Below are 17,825 nucleotides of genomic sequence, written 5' to 3' on the forward strand. Positions count from 1 at the left end.
CATTGGCTCCATGACTTCTCAAGCAAAGTCTTAAAGCAACTTCCACCTATGGCTTTTGGAGTGCTCTTGGACTTCCTAGGGGAAATGAGCCACCATGTAAGACTTCTACCCTGAGACCACCATGCTGAAAGGAAGCCCAAACTAGCCAAGTAGAGAAACCATGTGGAAAGAGAACGCGTCCAAGCAATCCCCCAGCCATTCTGGTCATCCTGGACCAAGTGCCAGACATGTGAGTAAGAAAGCCATCCTGGACATTACAGCCCAGTAGAGGCCAGGTGAAGAGGAAACAAGAAATCCAACCAATAGCCAGAATCCAGTATAGTCCTCCCAGACATCTCCAGCTCTTTCAGCTGTCCCCACTGAAGCTTCATTGTGTTGTAGACAAGCCATCCTCACCGTTCCCTGCTCTAAATCCTGACACACAGTATAATTTGCTTTATGCCACTAAGATCTGGGGCAGTTTGTTATACAACAACAGATAATCAGGTAAATTATAAAATAATGTGACAGCCACATATGCTGATAGAATAGCAGTGTCCTTTGATGCTAATTTAATTAACGGAAAGGGAGGTTGAAGCTTATGGTATTCTTAGGAATCTTAAGGGCTCCTTGAAATTTCAGGGACAAAAATGATTAGGAGTTTCCCTTTTGAATAAGCACGATATTGGTCTACCATACTTTAGAAGTAACTATTCAGCATTTATTCTGAGCTGACAGAAGCTGAATCTGTTGATAAGGGTGGATTCCCCAGACTGTTACCAATGCCATTACCATTACCAATGCTAAATTGGTAAAGAGTCCTATGAGATGCTTGATCAAATTGCCATTGACTGGTACTAATCAAAATTCTTTAAGTGAGGCAAAGGAAACATATATTTTCCAAGACTAATATTTTGAGTTAATGTTTGGGAACATGAGACTCAATTCTTTTTAACATATAGAAAGAAAACTGAGGTGATTTTTTGGCATTTTGACGCTACGTTACAAAGATGTCATTATTTGAGCAATGAAAATGAGGGGTCAATAACTTAAATACCAGAATACCTTTGTACCAAACTTTATTAATTCTTCTGGGATGTTTCTTACATTTATCCCTTTTCATTCCTACTTTAACCACCCTTTTTTAAGGCTTTCTCTCTCTATTCCTTATCATTAAACAAGTCTTGGTGCCATACTTCATGGCTAAATTGTTACAATTCTATCCTAATTTTTCCCCACAGGAGCCAATCTATCTCTCACCTCAGAAAATTTTTGAAGCAATTAATCTAATCAGAACAGTGTTTTATCATCACATTTGTCTGTAAATATTAAACAATGAACGAAGTCAATCCCTTATCCAAAATTTCCTGTGGTTCCCCACAGTTCCTATTTTCCACAATCCTATCTACCACCATCCCGCTACTAAACTTTCCTCTCCAATCAATCTAATCTACCCTTAGAATCCTGAATACACCTTGCTCACTTCCTACTCCACATTCTCCTTAACTGGAGAATCCTCCTCCTTCCTTGGTTATCTAAATACTTTTTTTTATATATTTTTTACATTTATTTATTTTTTGAGAGGCAGAGAGAGACAGAGCATGAGGGGGGAAGGGGAAGAGAGAGGGAGACACAGAATTTGAAGCAGGCTCCAGGCTCTGAGCTGTCAGCACAGAGCCCGACCTGGGGCTCGAACGCACAACCGTGAGATCATGACCTGAGCTGAAGTCGGCCGCTCAACCGAGTCACCCAGGTGCCCCTCTAAATTCCTCATTAAACTTGACTGTATCACATCAGCCCAAAGTCCTACCTTCCTGAAGTATCACAGTCATAGCACTGAATCATATACTACTTAGACACTTAAAATCCTTTCTGGAAATAGGCAGAAGAGGAATAAATGAATACATATGTACATAGGTATAAAAAACAAAATGAATATATGACATTGCTTTGTTATTTAAGACTTTAAACATGTCTCGTTTCTTCTCTGAGAACAAGGACTACTCCTGTTTTTCATCTCATGTTCAGCATTTTGTCGATACTCAGAAGACCTTCACACAATTTGTGCATTCCATAAATATTTGCCAAGTGCCTATATTTATCAGGCACTAAGACAAAGTTGGGGATGGTAAAAAATGAGATTTTTTTCCTTGTGTTCTGGAAACTCACACTCCATCAGGAAAAGGAGATATGCAAGCAGCTTCCTATAAATATAATGTGGTAAATGTCACAAGAAAATTCCAACAAATAGTTAAGGGGCACAGTTTGGTGAAAGACTATCAAAAATCTTACAAAATTGTCCTCCTGTGTTAATTGGTACATACGAGAGTTATTATGTAAACAGGCGCACATGTAAACTTTGCAAAAGTTTCCCTTCATCTGAAATGCTCTTCTATGATCTATACTTAGACAGCATTTCCATTTTTTAAGGACTAACATAGGCTACATTTCCACATTCATTCATTCCACAAATACTTCCTCAAGCCATACTATAGGACAGGTCAGGAATGAACAAAATATAAAGGTCCTTGTCTCCATGGACATTATATCTGAATCTTACAGACTCTATCACACACTTATCAATCATTTCAACTAATGAACTTGAAATTCAAGCAATCAATTGATGTTACTTTAAGTGTGGCAATTGTCATCTCTACTAGTTGCAGGGTGTCCAGACGATACAGACAGTGCCCATGTCTGGTGCACAGCAAGTAATCAAGAGTCTGTGAAATAAAGTTTAGGCAAGTACGTGTTTGTTCTGCAATCCTAAGGCAAGAACTATTTAGAATGGAATAGAAAGGACATCCCCGAGACAGTTCATCTTTATCTAAGCACCAGGGATTTAGAGAAGGCTAATATGAAGAAATAAACAAAGAAACAAATGAACAAACACAAACAGGGGAGGAACCCCACCATATCGGCATCAAGCTGACACTCACATATGCTGGGACCTCCGAACTTTTTGGCAAGGCAGGTTCCACCCAGGCCCCAACTGGCACTATAGCCTGGTTCCTCTCAGCCAGCACTGCCAACACGTCCTTGCTCTTCAGGGGGTTTAAAGCCAGGGGCAACCTTGCGGCATTTCGAGGCTTCTTGAGGGGGGCCATCCTTCCTGGCATCTGTGACCCCTGTTTTAGGAGAAAGGAGAAGCTTAAAATCTTCAAGCGACTGCGTTAAAAGCTCAACCTCCTAATCCATGAGCGACAGGCTCCTAAAAAGGCGAGAAGCCTGGGAGGAGGCAGTAAGTAGCCTGCCAGGCAGTCAAAGAACAAGAATTCTGGAGAAGGAAATGGGAAGAAAGGAAAAGGATAGGTTTAAAGATTGCCTTCTGCAAGAGACGGGGATGAGAGGGGAGAGAAAAGGGATCTACTGAGAGAAAGAAGACTGTGCCCACTGGTGGCACCGCGAAAGGGAGGAACGACCGTAGCAGCCAGAGAGGAAGGCGGCTGGTAGGGTCCGGGTGGGAACCTGGGTCTGAGGCAGAGTCCAAATAACTGCTCTCCGGTTATGGGGGGAAGTGCTGAACGCCGGGGAGTCCCGAGCCAGATAAAAGCCTGTTTCTGAGGCCTCGGGGATCCCAGTCCTGCTGAGATAGCACCGAACAACTACCGGTACACAGGTCGCCACACATTCAAACTACTCGGGCTTCCAAGGTAACCACCTCTAGCAAACCGTCACTTTCGGTAGGGCCGGGGGGCCGCGCCAAGCCCGGCCCCGCCCTTCGGTGGCCATGTATCGGCCCCTTCCGGTTTTGTGGTCCCTCCCCGGAGATGGGAAAGCGTGAGGGGCGGGACTTCGAGCTCCGCAGGAACGTCACTTCCGCTTCGTGTCTGGATTCGGGGGGCGGGGCTTCAGAAGATGCAAGGAACAGGGCGGGAACGAGTGAGTTCGCGGGGCTGCTGAATAATGCGAGAGTCAAGGTGTGTCCGGCCCCTGGTGCAGAGATGGAGACCAGCCCAAAACTTGCGGGAAAAGGTTACGTTGAACTGAAAAGCGCTGACTCGGAGGGCCAGGGCTCCGAATAGAGGAAACGGGAAAAGGATGGGAAAAACTGGGTCTTGTAGGGCTTCCTCAGGGAACAAACTAAACTAACAGTAAATCATACCCATCCTGTGCACACATCATTACATTTATAAAACTATTTAGTACATATCCTTATATTTGAACAGCGAGGCCTCATGAATGGTCATCCTCTCTGCTCCAAGCAATACTATAATTCTGGGACGCTTCATCATGTGAAGTATCCATTCATTCTTTCATTTAACATATTGAAGGCTTTTTATATACCAGTACTGTTCTGGGCACTAGAAATATACAGCAGTGAACAAAATAAATATGCCTTGTTCATGAAATTTGTAATATGATGAGAAGTAACCAGATAAAAACATAAGTAAGTAGATGTGCCTAATGCTGATGAATACTGTCGAATAAGAGAAGAGAAAGAAGATAAACAATGAGTTGGGAGGGGAAATGACATTTTAGATAGGCTGACTAGAGAAGGTTCCACTGAGGTACTTTTGATCAAAGTCGCCAATGCAAACTTCCGTTAGATGATGGAACTAGCTACTGTAATCTTGAAAGGAGAGTTAAGTGTTCCAGGTAGAGGGAACAGCAAGTACAGTCACTCCAAAGTGGTTATATGTCTGGCTGAGAAACAGCAAGGAGGTTAGCGTGACTGGTACAGAGTGAGAGGTGGAGAGTGTTGAGATAGGAAGTCAAAAGTTAGGAGGTGGGCAGTTATATAAAGCATTGTAAGCCATGAAAAAGCATTGAGATGGGGAAACACTGGAAGGTTTGAGCAAAGGAATGACATAATGTGACTTAAATTTTTTTTTAAATTCACTGTGGATGCTATGTTGATAATAGACTGAATGAGTCAAAAGTATAAGTAGTAGGCCAATTAAGAGGCTATTCTAATAATCCCAATAGGAGATTGTGACGACTTGGGTCAGGGAAGTAGTGGTAAAGATGGTGAGAAGTAGTTGGATTCTGGACATATTTGGGAGGCAAAACTTCCAGGACCTGTCGAAAGTTGGATATGGAGTGTGTGGGTGAAAGAGAGAAGAGTCATGGAAAATTTTAGTGATTTCATCCAGAGCAACTGACAGGATGGAGTTGCCATTTTACTCAGATGGGGAAAATGGTAGAAGGAATAGGTTTGGGAGAAAGATCAGGAGGAGTTCAGTTTAAGCTGTGTTTATCTAATTGACATCCAAGAGGATAGTATGATAAAAGTATCTACAGTACATAGAAGAGCTCTGGACTAGAAATATAAGTTTGGAAGTTGTTAGCTTATAGGTTTAAAGCTAGGAGATGAAATGAAATCATCAAGGGATTGAATATAGACAGGTAAGAAAAGAGATCCAAGGACTGAGCCGCGAGGTATCCCAACAATAAAGAGGCTAAGAAGGGGAGAAGAATGCAGAAAGATTGGGAAGGATCAGCTAGTAAGCTAAGGAAGAAAACCAGAAATGTGTGATAGCTTGAAATCACTGAAGAGAACAGACCATTCATGCTAAATCCTGCTGATAGCTCAAATTGGATCACTAAGAATTGACTATTGGGTTTAAACAATGTGGTCATTGAAGACTTAAAAGAGCAGTGTTTTTGGAGTAGTTGGAGAGTGAAAGCCTGATGGAGTAGACTTAGAAGGGAAGAGAAGGGAAGGAGGAATTGGAGACCAATTTTAGACCACCTTTTCAATGGGTTTTGTTGTAAAAGGACATAGGGAAGTGGGTAGCTGAAAGGAAAGATAGATGATAATTCTTTAAGATCAGAGCACACATTTTGTGTTGATGGGAATTATCTGGTCAATGCAGGAGAGAGATGGGAAAATGTTTGTACCTGGGTCCTTAAGTGGGCAAGAAGGAATGGCCTTAGATAGCAAGAGGAAAAGCTCATTTTAACAATAGCCAGGTAAGTAGACTATATACTGGTAATTGGGTAAGATAGTGGTTGGAGTTGGGGAAGTTCTCCTTTAACTGTTCCATTTTCTCTGTAAAATAGGATTGTAGCCAGTCTACAAGATAGCCTCTCATGGTCTCCACCTCCTGGTGTTCACACCCTGTGTAGTCCCCTTTTACGCTGTACCAGGGTTGGTCTGGTGACGACCAATAGAATATGGCAGAAGTAATGATATATCACATTAGAGAGTAGGTTGTAAAAGATGCTGTTCCCTCTCTCATTTGTTCCCACTCTCAGATCACTTGCTCTGAGGCTGTTTATGTCACAAGCAGCCCTATATAAAGGCCCACATGGCAACGTACTTCTGCCAACAGCCCTGTGAATGATCTTGAAAGTGGACCCTCCAGCCCCAATCAAATATTCAGAGACTATTGCCTTGGCCAACAACTTGACAGCAATCTCATAAAAGACCTCAAGCCAGACGATGCACCCAGAAACTGTGTGAGATAATATTTGTTGTCTTAATATGCTGAATTCGGGGGTAATTTGTCACTTTAGTTAGAAAGTGATAACTCAGGGTGCCTGGGTGGTTCAGTCGGTTAAGCATCCAACTTCAGCTCAGGTCATGATCTCACAGTTTGTGAGTTCAAGTCCCACATAAGGCTCTGTGCTGTCAGTTCAGAGCCCGGAGCCTGCTTCGGATTCTGTGTCCCCCTCTCTCTGCCCCTTGCCCACTCACACTCTGTCTCTCTTTCTCTCTCAAAAATAAGTTTAAAAATACATATAGGAAGCAAGTTCATCAATTAATAAAAGTATAGAGGAAGAGATGTTGGAGGTCTGAGGAAGGAAGGTAAAGTATAAAATAGTTGTCCAGAAAAACAGAACTGGAGACCCGTACAATTGCTAGATGGCTGTAAGGACCCATGTGAGATTCATGATTATGAATTTAAAGTGGGACTAGTCAGCATTGTTGAGTGTTTTTCTTCAGTTGCATGATTACAGGCAACGGTAGGTAGAAAAATTAATTTTAACCAGGGTTGAGGTTTTACCGAACTATTACTATCAAGCAAGAAATGAAGATTAGGAAGTTGAAGAGAGTTGAAGATTAGTGCAAGGGAGTAATTAAGTGACTGACCATGTAACTTAAAATAATGTGAAACAGGAGGGCAAGCGGGATACAAGGGACACTGTAAACTTAGTAGGATGAAGAGACTAAAGGCACCAGTGGAGATCTAAGGTTTATTAAAGCAGGATGCTGGAAAGAATACACTGAAAAGATAAGACATAGTGATCCCGGAGGGGGGAATGCTTGAAACTGGGAGTATGGAGATGCCGCAGATTGGCACTGTCAAAGTCTATGTGGGCCAAGAGAGGAATTGCTGAGGTAGATTAAAAAACAAGATTGCGGAAGAAGAAGTCAGAAAAGAGGGGCCAAAGCACTGGTTGGACTGTTCCCAAGGTTATCAAAATCGCCAGAATATATGACAAGAATAGTTTTGGTGAGAACCAGGAGCAGCGGTCTTCAAGGAATTTTGAGAAAAGACCTGGAGGTTGGTAGACAAGAATAACTTGGAGAGCAGTGAGTGGTGTGGCCTAACAACATTAGATTCAAAGCAAGGGGCGAAGCTAAGGAAAAGGAGGGAGAATGGTTTATAAATAGCAGTGAACAAGCAAGTAGCAAGAAGGTAACCCATTCCACCTCCACCCAGATGGATCAGGAACAGAAAAAAGCCACCCCTTGGGGCACCTGGATGGCTCAGTCAATAAAGCATGTGACTCTTGACCTTGGGGTTGTAGGCTCAAGTCCCACGTTGGGTGTAGAAATCACTAAAAATAAAATCATAGGGGCTCCTGGGTGGCTCAATCAGTTAAGCGACTGACTCTTCATTTCAGCCCAGGTCATGATCTCACGGTTTCATGGATTCAGGCCCCACTCAGGATTCTCTCTCCCTCTCTGCCCCTCCCATACTTGCATTCACATGCTCTCTCTCAAAATAAATAAATATACTTTAAAAAGTTTTTTTAAGAAAACAGCCATTCCCCTGGGAGGGCCAGAGTGAAATTGATGTGTATACCTCCACACACACACACACACACACACACACACACACACACACACGGCCCTCAACACTGGAGAGAGTGTGATTAGGTAGCTCATTGCTTTCTCTAATTCTCTACCTCAAAGTCTGTGTGTCCTGCCAGCAGCTATGCCAGTGGTTTTATATGAATCTGTTCTCTTGCTATGTCCATGGAGCTCGCATCTTGAGCTCTGCTCCCATTTTCTGACCTTTTCACATGGTTTATCTTCTCAATGGCTGGAGTTAGTTTCTCAGCAAGGGAACTGTTTGCTCAGAAACATCTGTGTTCTTCCGAAACTTAAAAGAATGAGTGTTTCTGGCACCAGAGTCTTGAGGTCCTGTAACCCCAGCACTCCCCTCCAGAGCAGGGTTATCTCTGATATGTATGGCTAGGGGATCCCTGGTCATCCTGCACAAAGCCCTGACTCACTGGGTCCTTGACAGTCCTCCACTCCACACAGAACTGATTGTTTGATGAGCAGCAAGGGGCAGTTTGCTCTTTGTGCCTGACCGACCCACACTGGCAACAAATCAGAACACGTGATCACCAGTGAGTCCAAAGGGCCTCCCCCAAAGAGAACTGCCCTAGAGGGGGGGAACCTGCCTATTCCACTCTCACGGAGTCTGGATGGGATCTGGGTGTTGGGAACTCAGCCCCAGGCAGCTGAGTCACACCCACTTTCACTCTCTTGCCCAAACTTGAATTGGATTTCCCCAGGACTAACCAATGTTCTGGGCTATTTCTTGAAAGTAGACCATAGCACTGTCCTTCTTTGATCTTCCTCCTCCTTGGCCACCTCTCCAAATAACCTTCCTAACTGGAATAATCCATGAGGGTCCTTCTGTTTGCCTATGCAGACCAGGGTTTTGTAGCAGTGATTCATTTTTAAATGGCACCAGTAGCAGATTGCTCAGTTGTCTCAATAGCATCTACCATACTGATCTCTGCAAAAGATTCTCTAGTTTTATTATGGGTGCAGTCTTTTCTCCTCTCTCTTGATGAGTGATTTTTAAAAAATTAACATAGTAGTCTCAGCATCTCTCCACATTACCAAGTACTCTTCTAGGATGGACACAGAGATACACTCCCCAGATCTCGCTTCAGGGAAGGGGAGTGTATCTCAAAGTTGTATTCAAAGTTGGCTCAGCTTTGGGGAGTGTTGTCGTTTTTCCAGCTGTCAGCTCCTTCAGGGACTGCTTCGGCTTCAGATTGCTGCCCTGCCTTCCCTTTGAGGAGCAGCTACATCCAGTGACTGCTAGATAGGAGGAGGTAAAGGTTTCTGCCTAACGTGGAACAACTCCGATGGGTCATCATTTCAGCTCCAGAGCTCCCCGTGGGGCAGCTGAGGCTGCCTGGCCCACATCACAGCTTAACATCTCCCTTGCCCATGCCTGCTCCATCCTCCTTTCCACAGGTGTCCATCACAAGCACACTCCCTGAGAAACAGCCTGGGCAGGAAATTCTGTCACAGAGTCTGCTTCCTGGAGAACCCAACTCTAACACCCTCTGAGGGGGTCAGGCCTCAGAGACAGAAGCCCTGGCAGCTCTCAGGCCATCTAAGTCCTAGTGCTAAAACCCATAGACTCCCTATCATTATTCTTTCCTTTTTCATCAAAGGCACCTGCAATATTTCAAGGAGAGGGTCTAACCGCAGCTAAAGTCCTTTTCTATTCCCTGTTGACACATTCAAGCCTCTGGATTAAGCTAACTCTCAAGACTATCTCTAGATAGCCTCTAGACTTTGTAAATATGTGAGCTAATGAAGCTCTTTATTGTTAATGCCAATTTGCATTAGGTCTTACACTGTTGGTAACAAAGAGCCCTGAGATGTGCAAAATAGGAGGGAGTCAATTGGTCAAGAGAGGAGAATAGAGCAGATAAGCAGGAAGATCCAGTTACCTACAAAAATTGATTCCAGGAGCTGCCCCAGGGTTTTAACTCTCCCATTTCAGATCCGTGCAGTATGCCTCTCCTCTGATGGTAACTTCACTGGGATATCTGTTTTGTGAAGCCAAAGAAGTTTGACTAAGGACAATTTGCTTTAACATAAAGCAGATTTGGCCAAAATGAGTTTATCTATGAATCTTTACTTGTATTATTCACCATCCTTTTGACTGTTTTAGAAAGCGTACTCCTAAAATATAAAGGTTGCAATCATTAAAGATACTTTAAAAATATGTTGCAGGTTCTTAAAGCATGTCAAAAGAAGAATTTCAAAAATGTTTTCTAGAATAAGTAGCAAGGGACTCAAGGTAACTATTTGGAGAAAAACGAAGCCATTGATTTTTGTGTGTTCTGCTTTGATTGTTAATATCCACTATTAATAGTCACATTTTCTGCATCCTGAACTTCTAGAGAGAGCTTTGGAAACAAACTTGGATTTATATTCTAGCTCGGCAACTGACTGTCTGTGGTCAAGTCACATAATCTGAGTCTTTGTTTCTTCACTTGTGAAATGGGACCAATATTTGACCTTTCAAGATTTTCTGTGAGAATTCAGTAATATATATGAAATACATGGTATATAATAGGTTTTCAATAAATGCTTGATTTTTTTAGGAATCAAGATAGAAGATTTTGATTTGTCTGCCCAAGCATCCCTTCTCCTATTTTGGGGTGGTGGTAATAGACTGCCCCACCACTGACTGTGAGGCACATGGCCAAGGTGGGGTGGTATTCTGTTCTGGTTGTAATGATTGATCAGAGCTGTGCATATGACACAGGGTAGGCCAACCACAGTCCTTCACCAAGATTTTTTTAAAGTAGCTTCATCCAAAATATCTCTGGATGACAAGAAGCACTGTCCCATATGTTAACCACTAGCTACATGTGGCTATTTAATTTTAAACTATTTAAAATTAGATAACATTTATAATTTATATCCTCAGTCCCACTAGCCACAATGTAAAGTACTCAATAGCCATGTGTGACTTCACTTGTGAAGTATATAGTCACAGATGCACAATCCTGGAGGACTAACTCGGGTAGAGAACTCTGAATTAGACGAAGCTGAACCCTACAAGTACTGCAACAAGGGGTGAAAACTTTGGCCTGACTTCAAGGTCACCTTCCCTACAAGGGGTCCTCTTTAAAGAACATTTGTTTCTCCCCCTGTTCAGTCTTGTATATAATCATCTTAGCAGCCCTGGACTCACTGTTGGGGACCCAGTCATTCTCTTGCTGATTAGGCTTTGTTTTTTTAGGTCCTGTTGTCTGCCTTATCCTTCCGTTTCACACCTTGTTTCAGAGCCTCTTTTCTACTGACTTTTTACAACTGGGCCTGACTGAAGGCAACCTCTTTCTGGAGTATAGTATATAAACACCAGACCAAGAAGCACAGGCTGAGTCTGGACTGTGCCAAGCTTACAAAATGTGTGACTTTGAACAGGCGACTTAGCCCCTCTGATCTTCATGATCATCTTTAGGAAAAAAAGTCCCTGTCACAGAGGGTTGATAGAAGATTAAATAAAATCATAATTTTAAAGGCAGTTTGTAAGAGGCAATGCAAACATATTTAGCAATTATACTTGGCTTACAGATTGAAATGTATCTCTCCCAAATATATTTAAGCACCTAGACAGGAATTGTGTCTTCCTTTCCTTTCAAATGTGCCACCTTCCCCCTGGCACCACATCCCACTCCTCCTATTAAGGTTTAGGACGTCGGGTGCTCTTCACACTGTAGGGAATTATTAGATGCAAGCTAGCTGATTTGCATTTCTGTGCCTCCCCCACTGGGAGGAGGGAGAGTGGAGGAGGGAGGGAGAGGGAGTGTGGCAGCAAATCCTTCCCAGGGGAGGCGGGACAATGGTGGTTGGGAAGACACCGTTTGAAGCTCTAGAAGGGAAACAATGAAGTCTTTCATGAGTTACGGGTAACAGTGGCTTCCCCAGGATTTATCAACCTGTTTTTATTTGAGTACTGAAGCTTTACAAGAACAGAACTCCAGAGATGTCCTCTAGAATGTCCTCACTACATCTTAAATAGGTCCTCAAAAGCACGATCTTTCCAACACTTTAATGCCAATTAATATCCCTTCTTTGTTACTCTGGAAAGTTGCTGAATAGGGCGCATTCAGCAACCATGGACACAAGCCTGAGTTCCTCCCGGTTTCTGAGGGGGCGGGAATTCTATTCAGAAGTCAAATATTTACTCTCAGCATAAAAGGCGTTGATGTTTTTCCATTTGCCAGCACGGAAACAGGCGCATCTCTGCCTTACTGAAATTCACCCAGGACCCCTCGCCAGCCCAAGATCACTTCTCCCAACACACCCCACACTTTTTTTTAAGATACCCTGTGTCTGCAGAGGGCCTTTCCTCTGAGGGACTCCTCACATTCACGGAAGACTGCAGGCAGCAAAACCGTTCAGAATGAAGGCCCTGGGAAGGGCAGAAAAGAGCCTTTGGACCCAATCTCCACTTTCTATTTGATGTTTCTCAGAAGCGACCTGGAGTAAGGCTACCTAGGAGAACTTGAACAAGGAAAAGGAAAGACAAAATGTCTCTTTGGGAGGGAGGTTACATTTCTTGCTGTCCAGATACCCAAAGAACTCGTTTTGTTCCAAAGGAAGCTAGCTAATCTGTCTGCTGTTCAGTGGTTACTGGAGCCGCTTGGCCCTGCCTTCTTTGAACACAAAGCCTCACACAAATTCCTTGTTTCCCAGGCAATGCGCTGCAGCTCTACAAATTCTCTGGCCGATGTTGGCATCCTGATTCCTCCCTCTCTCTCTATTCTGGCAAATTGAATTTATGTCAGGGACAATGCCGGCACCATTCACATACAGGTTTATGGAACCAAGAATCAAAAACGGCTTCAGCAATTATAGAGGGCATCAGGGGTGGACAGAGAGGGCCACCTTACTCTTTGGAGCTTAGCCCAAGAGTTGGTGCTGGAAGGTAAAAGTTTAGACCAGGATGAAGGCTCCAGCACAGGGGAGGTGGATTCCTACTGCTGGGTTAGGGAGGGGGTCAGAAGCCCCAGCTTTGTTGGTGATCAGCCTGCAGTCCTTTTTTTTTTTTTTATGTTTTTATTTAGTTTTGAGAGAGAGAGAGCAGGGAAGGAGCAGAGAGAGAGGGAGGCAGAGGATTTGAAGTGGGCTCCGTTCTGAGAGGAGAGAGCCCCATGTGGGGCTTGAACTCACAAACCAGGAGATCATGACCTGAGCTGATGTTGGGCTCTTAACCAGCTGAGCCCCCCAGGTGCCCCGCCTACAGTTCTAATCCAAGCTCTGCCACTGAGTAGCTACAGAACATTAGCAAGTTGTTAACTTCTTGGGATTTTAGATTTTCTTGTTTCTAAAGTGGGGTTATCATGTCTACCTAAAAGGGACATGAGGAGAATTAAATAAACAAATAGATAGACTGTGCCTGGCAGAGTACAGGGAAGAGTCATTTACACACACACACACACTCACAAACACACCTACATTAGTTTTTCATGCCGTATAACAAATTGCGACAAAGTTAGCAATATACAAATATACACTTGTTAGCTTACAGTTTCTGTTGGGTCAGGAGTGCAGGCTTTGCTGGGGCATCTGCTCAGGGTCTCACTCACCAGGCTTCAATTCAGGGGTTGGCTGGCCGGCCGGCATTCCTTTTGAAAAGAAGCTCTGGGTCCCCTTCCGGGCTCCCGTGGCTGTTGGGAGAATTCATCTCCTTGTGATTTGCACTGCTGAGGTTCCAGGTTTCTTGCCACCTGTTGGCAGAGGGTTGCCCTTAGCTCTGAGAGACCACTGGCAATTCCTTTCCACCTGGCCTTTGTCCACCACACAGTTTACACCTTCAAAGCCAGCAGGACAATCTCTCTCTGGTCTGCTGAACCTGAGTCTTCAAGGACATAACCTAATCAAAGGAGTGGCTATTTTACTGCCTTTGCCATGTTCCATCAGCTAGAAGCACACACATTCTGCATTTGTATAGTGAACTTTTTCTGGAAGTTTCAAAGACTTCGAAGGAGGGAGAGTTCCACAGTGCAACTGTGCAAGCTATTCTTTTTTTTTTTCTTCAGCCCTCACTCCCTGCCACCAAGTGGCTCTCTCATCCTTTCTCTCCTTCTTTACTTCTCTCCTCTCTGCCTGTCCCCCTCCCCAAATTCTTGTTTATTGCTAAGAGCACAGCAGTTTACCTTTTCCTTCCCTGACTTTTTATACTCAGGACCTTACCTTCCTTCCACTCCATGTGATGTATTTAAATCTTTTCCTTGCTGAAGAAAATCCCCTCTCTAAGAGGGATTTTGGTGTCATTTATTTGTCGTAAGATTCTTTTTCGTCCTGCTACCGAAGATTATTTACAATCTGGTGGAAGAACAGATCTGGTTCAATTAATACCAGGAAGTGAATGGAGAGAAAGAGAGAAGAGGGCAAAATATAAAAATCACCACTGGTGTTATGGTATTAATAAAGCCGGAACCTCTCCAGCGGCTCATCGATGCCAGAGCAATCTTCCTGGAGCCTGGAGACAAACAGGCCAGGTGAGTGGACGCATTCTTAAATCTAATGGTCAAATTATTGAAATTGGTACTTATAGGGGCGCCTGGGTGGCTCAGTCGGTTAAGCGTCTGACTTCAGCTCAGGTCATGATCTCGCGGTTCATGGGTTGGAGCCCCGTGTCAGGCTCTGTGCTGACAGCTCAGAGCCTGGAGCCTGTTTCAGATTCTGTGTCTCCCTCTCTCTCTGCCCCTCTCCCGCTCACACACACACACACTCTCTCTCAATCAATAAAAACATTAAAATCTTTTTAAATAAAATAAATTAAATTGGTACTTATATACCAGTGTGTGTGTGTGTGTGTGTGTGTGTGTGTGTGTGACCTCTTCTTGCCTCTAATGTAAAGTAACGTTAGGGGTCCTGGGTTGATCATTACATAACAGGGCAAGTTACTTATCTTCTCTTTCTCTCAATTCCCTCACCTAAGAAATGAAGAAGTGGGACAAGGTCATCTCAAATGTCTCTTGCTGTGAATTAATCTACTGTCCTGTCATCCCTGCTAGACCTGCAGTTCTTTGAAGGCAGAGCTCATTTTTACATTTCCCCAGCCAGAAGTTATATTTCCCCCTCCCCCTATTTCCCATAGAGCTCTCTGCATAGGGTGGTGACTTATTCAAAATAACCAAGTAACTGCTTCCTGTCCTGGGGATGGAATGCTTGTGAGTTTAAGTAGGCAGAGGTGTGTGTGTGTGCACGCGCATGCGTGTGCTAAGGGCTCCATTCTGAGCCTTGGGGACACTATCTTGTGCTCAGCACAGAGGAGTGAGTACAGCAGGCCAGGGCTGCCATGGGTGCAGGGGTGAGGAGTCAGGATCCCAGACCCCCAGAGGGGGTGCCAGATATTTGAGGAGCAGCCAGAAGCAACTGTGTGTAGCAGGGCCAAGAGGCCTGGGCCATGCTGCTCTGAAGAGGACAATGCCCTTGGAAATGCATCTTTTGAAGTGCTCAGAGGAGAAAGGGGCACACAGATCTTGGCTAAGCAGGGCATTACTGCCGTCCGTCAAGCAGTCCAACGACATCATTTGGTTAAGCAGCCACATTAAGCAGAGCTCAGAATTGGGCCCTGCGAGGAGACTCATAAGAATGAAGAGGTATAGTCCCCCCACTGGAGAAGCTCCCTGGCTAATGAGGATGTGGCCACAGTAACCTTTTCTGATCTAAGAGAGGGACATGCAGACCGACAAGTATAAATGGACTTAGAGTTGAAGAGAGAAAAGATATAATATTTATAATGAGGATATCCCTAAAATGTTTGTCATCAGTAATAAGATGAGACGGACACACCCATAGAACATATGGAAGGATAAGACGAGGTAAGCCAGGGCAGGTGACATAAATTTTACGTTATGTATGAGAATAAGTTGGCCTGACTGTTATCTTATGCCTCTGGAACCCAGTTGCTTATTAGTGCCGCCCCCAAAAAGTGAATCCCAGTTATTTCTGGGAATTCACAAAGAAGTGCTTTATCTGTGCTCACAAACTAGTCCATCGTCTGCACTCATTATTTGGTGCCCTCTCTGCACTCACTCCTCTGCGCCAGCTCCCCCTTCATGGCCATTCTCTATTGCATCCAGTTGCTTAAGGTGGCTCCCTCAAGTTCTTATCCACGCAATATTCAGCAACTGTTTGCTAAGAACTACTACGTGCCCTGTCCTGTATTAGGCAGTAGGGCTACAGAGACCAGTAGCCATAGTTGTTCAATCAGAGAGCTCTCTGATTTAAGAGAGAAAGGTATATAAGCAGATGCCATAAGCTTCCATAGGTCTACTCATCTTAAAAAGACCTGAAGCAAGGGACTCCTGGGTGGCTCAGTGGGTTAAGCATCTGACTCTTGCTTTCAGCTCAGGTCATGATCTCACAGTTCATGAGTTTGAGCCCTGCATCGGGCTGCCTGCTGACAGTGTAGAGCCTGCTTGGGATTCTCGGTCTGTCTGTCTCTCTCTCTCTCTCTCTCTCTCCCTCCCTCCCTCTGCCTCTGCCCACATACATGAGCTCTCCCTCTTTCTCAAAATAAATCAATTTAAGAAGAAAAAAAAGAGAGAGACAGAGAGACAGAGACCTGAAGCAAGATTGCAAATTTGCTGGTTGGACACTCGGCCCAAGGCAACTGCAGTGTCTTCGTGCGGTTGCGGCTGCTGTAACCTGCTGCAGAAGCCGCTCGCAGCCCCCGGGCAGCAGGGAAAAGCTAGCTATTAGTCCATCCTCATAAACTCACTCTGACCTGACTATTTTAACGTTCTCTTGAAGTGGCTCAGTCACTGCTTAAACAACTCAGGCAACTGCTCATTCGATCTGTTTAGCTTCCTCCCCAATACAGCTCCTCTCGAAGGAGCCAGGAGCCATCGGGTGAGTGTAGGTGGTATGGCCTAGGTGACCTCATGACAAGAGAGGAGACGGTGTCGGTGGGCCTGGGTGGCACTCAGGACTCCCTCTGGTCCCCGCACGCCTCCAGGTTGCTGCCTGGTTTGTTGAGCTACAAGCTGACCCCACGCCAGCAGTTGGTGGCCCAGCTGTTGCCAGTGCTTTGCCTCTTGGCACTTCTGAGTCCCCTCAAGGGAACCTGTGGGGACTTTGGGGCACTTGCATATTCTACATGGGTATAAAGAGCCTGAGGTCCACCCCTAGGGCAAAGGAAGGGAGGAGGTTGAGAAGTTAGATCCCACTTAGGTCTCCTGTTATCACAATTTTCTTTCCATCGTCCTTCAGGCTAAAAAAGGCAGACTCCAGGCTATCTATTTCCTGAACATAATATCCTCCTTTTACTCTTAGACAATAAACCTCAAGGCCCACCCATCACAGGCAAAAGAGGCCATTTATCCATACTGTACAGCAGAAGTCTGTGATCCGGGCCACAGGTTGCTCTGCGATAAGTGGAAATGATAGAGGAAATTAAAATAGCCTTTTGTCCTTTATAAAGACTGGCTCACAACCCTTTGGTCTTACTGTTGACTCTAAAATACTATTTTAGGGGCCCCTGGGTGGCTCAGTCAGTTGGTTAAACGTCTGACTTCGGCTCAGGTCATGATGTTGCAGTTTGTAGATACGAGCCCTGCGTTGGGCTCTGTGCTGATGGCTCGGAGCCTGGAGCCTCCTTCAGATTCTGTGTCTCCCTCCTTCACTTCCCTTCCCCTGCTCATGCTCAGTCTCTCTGTCTCTCTCTCTCTCTCTCAAAAATAAACATTAAAATTTTTTTATATAAAAAAATATAAATAAAGTACTATTTTAGATGTCAGAAACTCTATACTGACTTTCTCCTTTTCGTAGTATGTCTACCAAAACAGCACTAACTTTACCAGAGGCAGACAGGTGCCTTGAGCTGTGTAGGGGAAAGTCATAGGCACAGAGATGCAAAATGAAAACATGAATCTCATTTACG

General features: G+C 44.4%; 1 protein-coding gene across 6 annotated transcripts in view; it reads right to left on the reverse strand.

Moving 5' to 3' along the window:
* Nucleotides 1-13,558, reverse strand: part of CCDC15 (coiled-coil domain containing 15) — a 95,497-nt gene extending 81,939 nt beyond the window's left edge. For 4 of the 6 annotated variants that reach the window (XM_077756614.1, XM_077756613.1, XM_077756609.1 and 1 more), the window contains exons 1-2: nt 3,448-3,711; nt 2,919-3,107 (exon numbers count right to left, since the gene is read on the reverse strand). In XM_077756614.1, the coding sequence (XP_077612740.1) occupies nt 2,919-3,098 (180 nt within the window). In that variant the 5' untranslated portion in view covers nt 3,099-3,107; nt 3,448-3,711. Of the gene's footprint in view, nt 1-2,918; nt 3,108-3,447; nt 3,712-13,518 lie in introns of those variants that run through there. The other 2 variants (XM_077756611.1, XM_077756612.1) reach the window with 2 other exon arrangements.
* Nucleotides 13,559-17,825: the final 4,267 nt, after the last annotated feature.

Source organism: Crocuta crocuta, unplaced genomic scaffold (assembly GCF_008692635.1).
Source record: "Crocuta crocuta isolate KB4526 unplaced genomic scaffold, BGI_CrCroc_1.0 scaffold172, whole genome shotgun sequence".
Classification (NCBI taxonomy): Eukaryota; Metazoa; Chordata; class Mammalia; order Carnivora; family Hyaenidae; genus Crocuta; species Crocuta crocuta.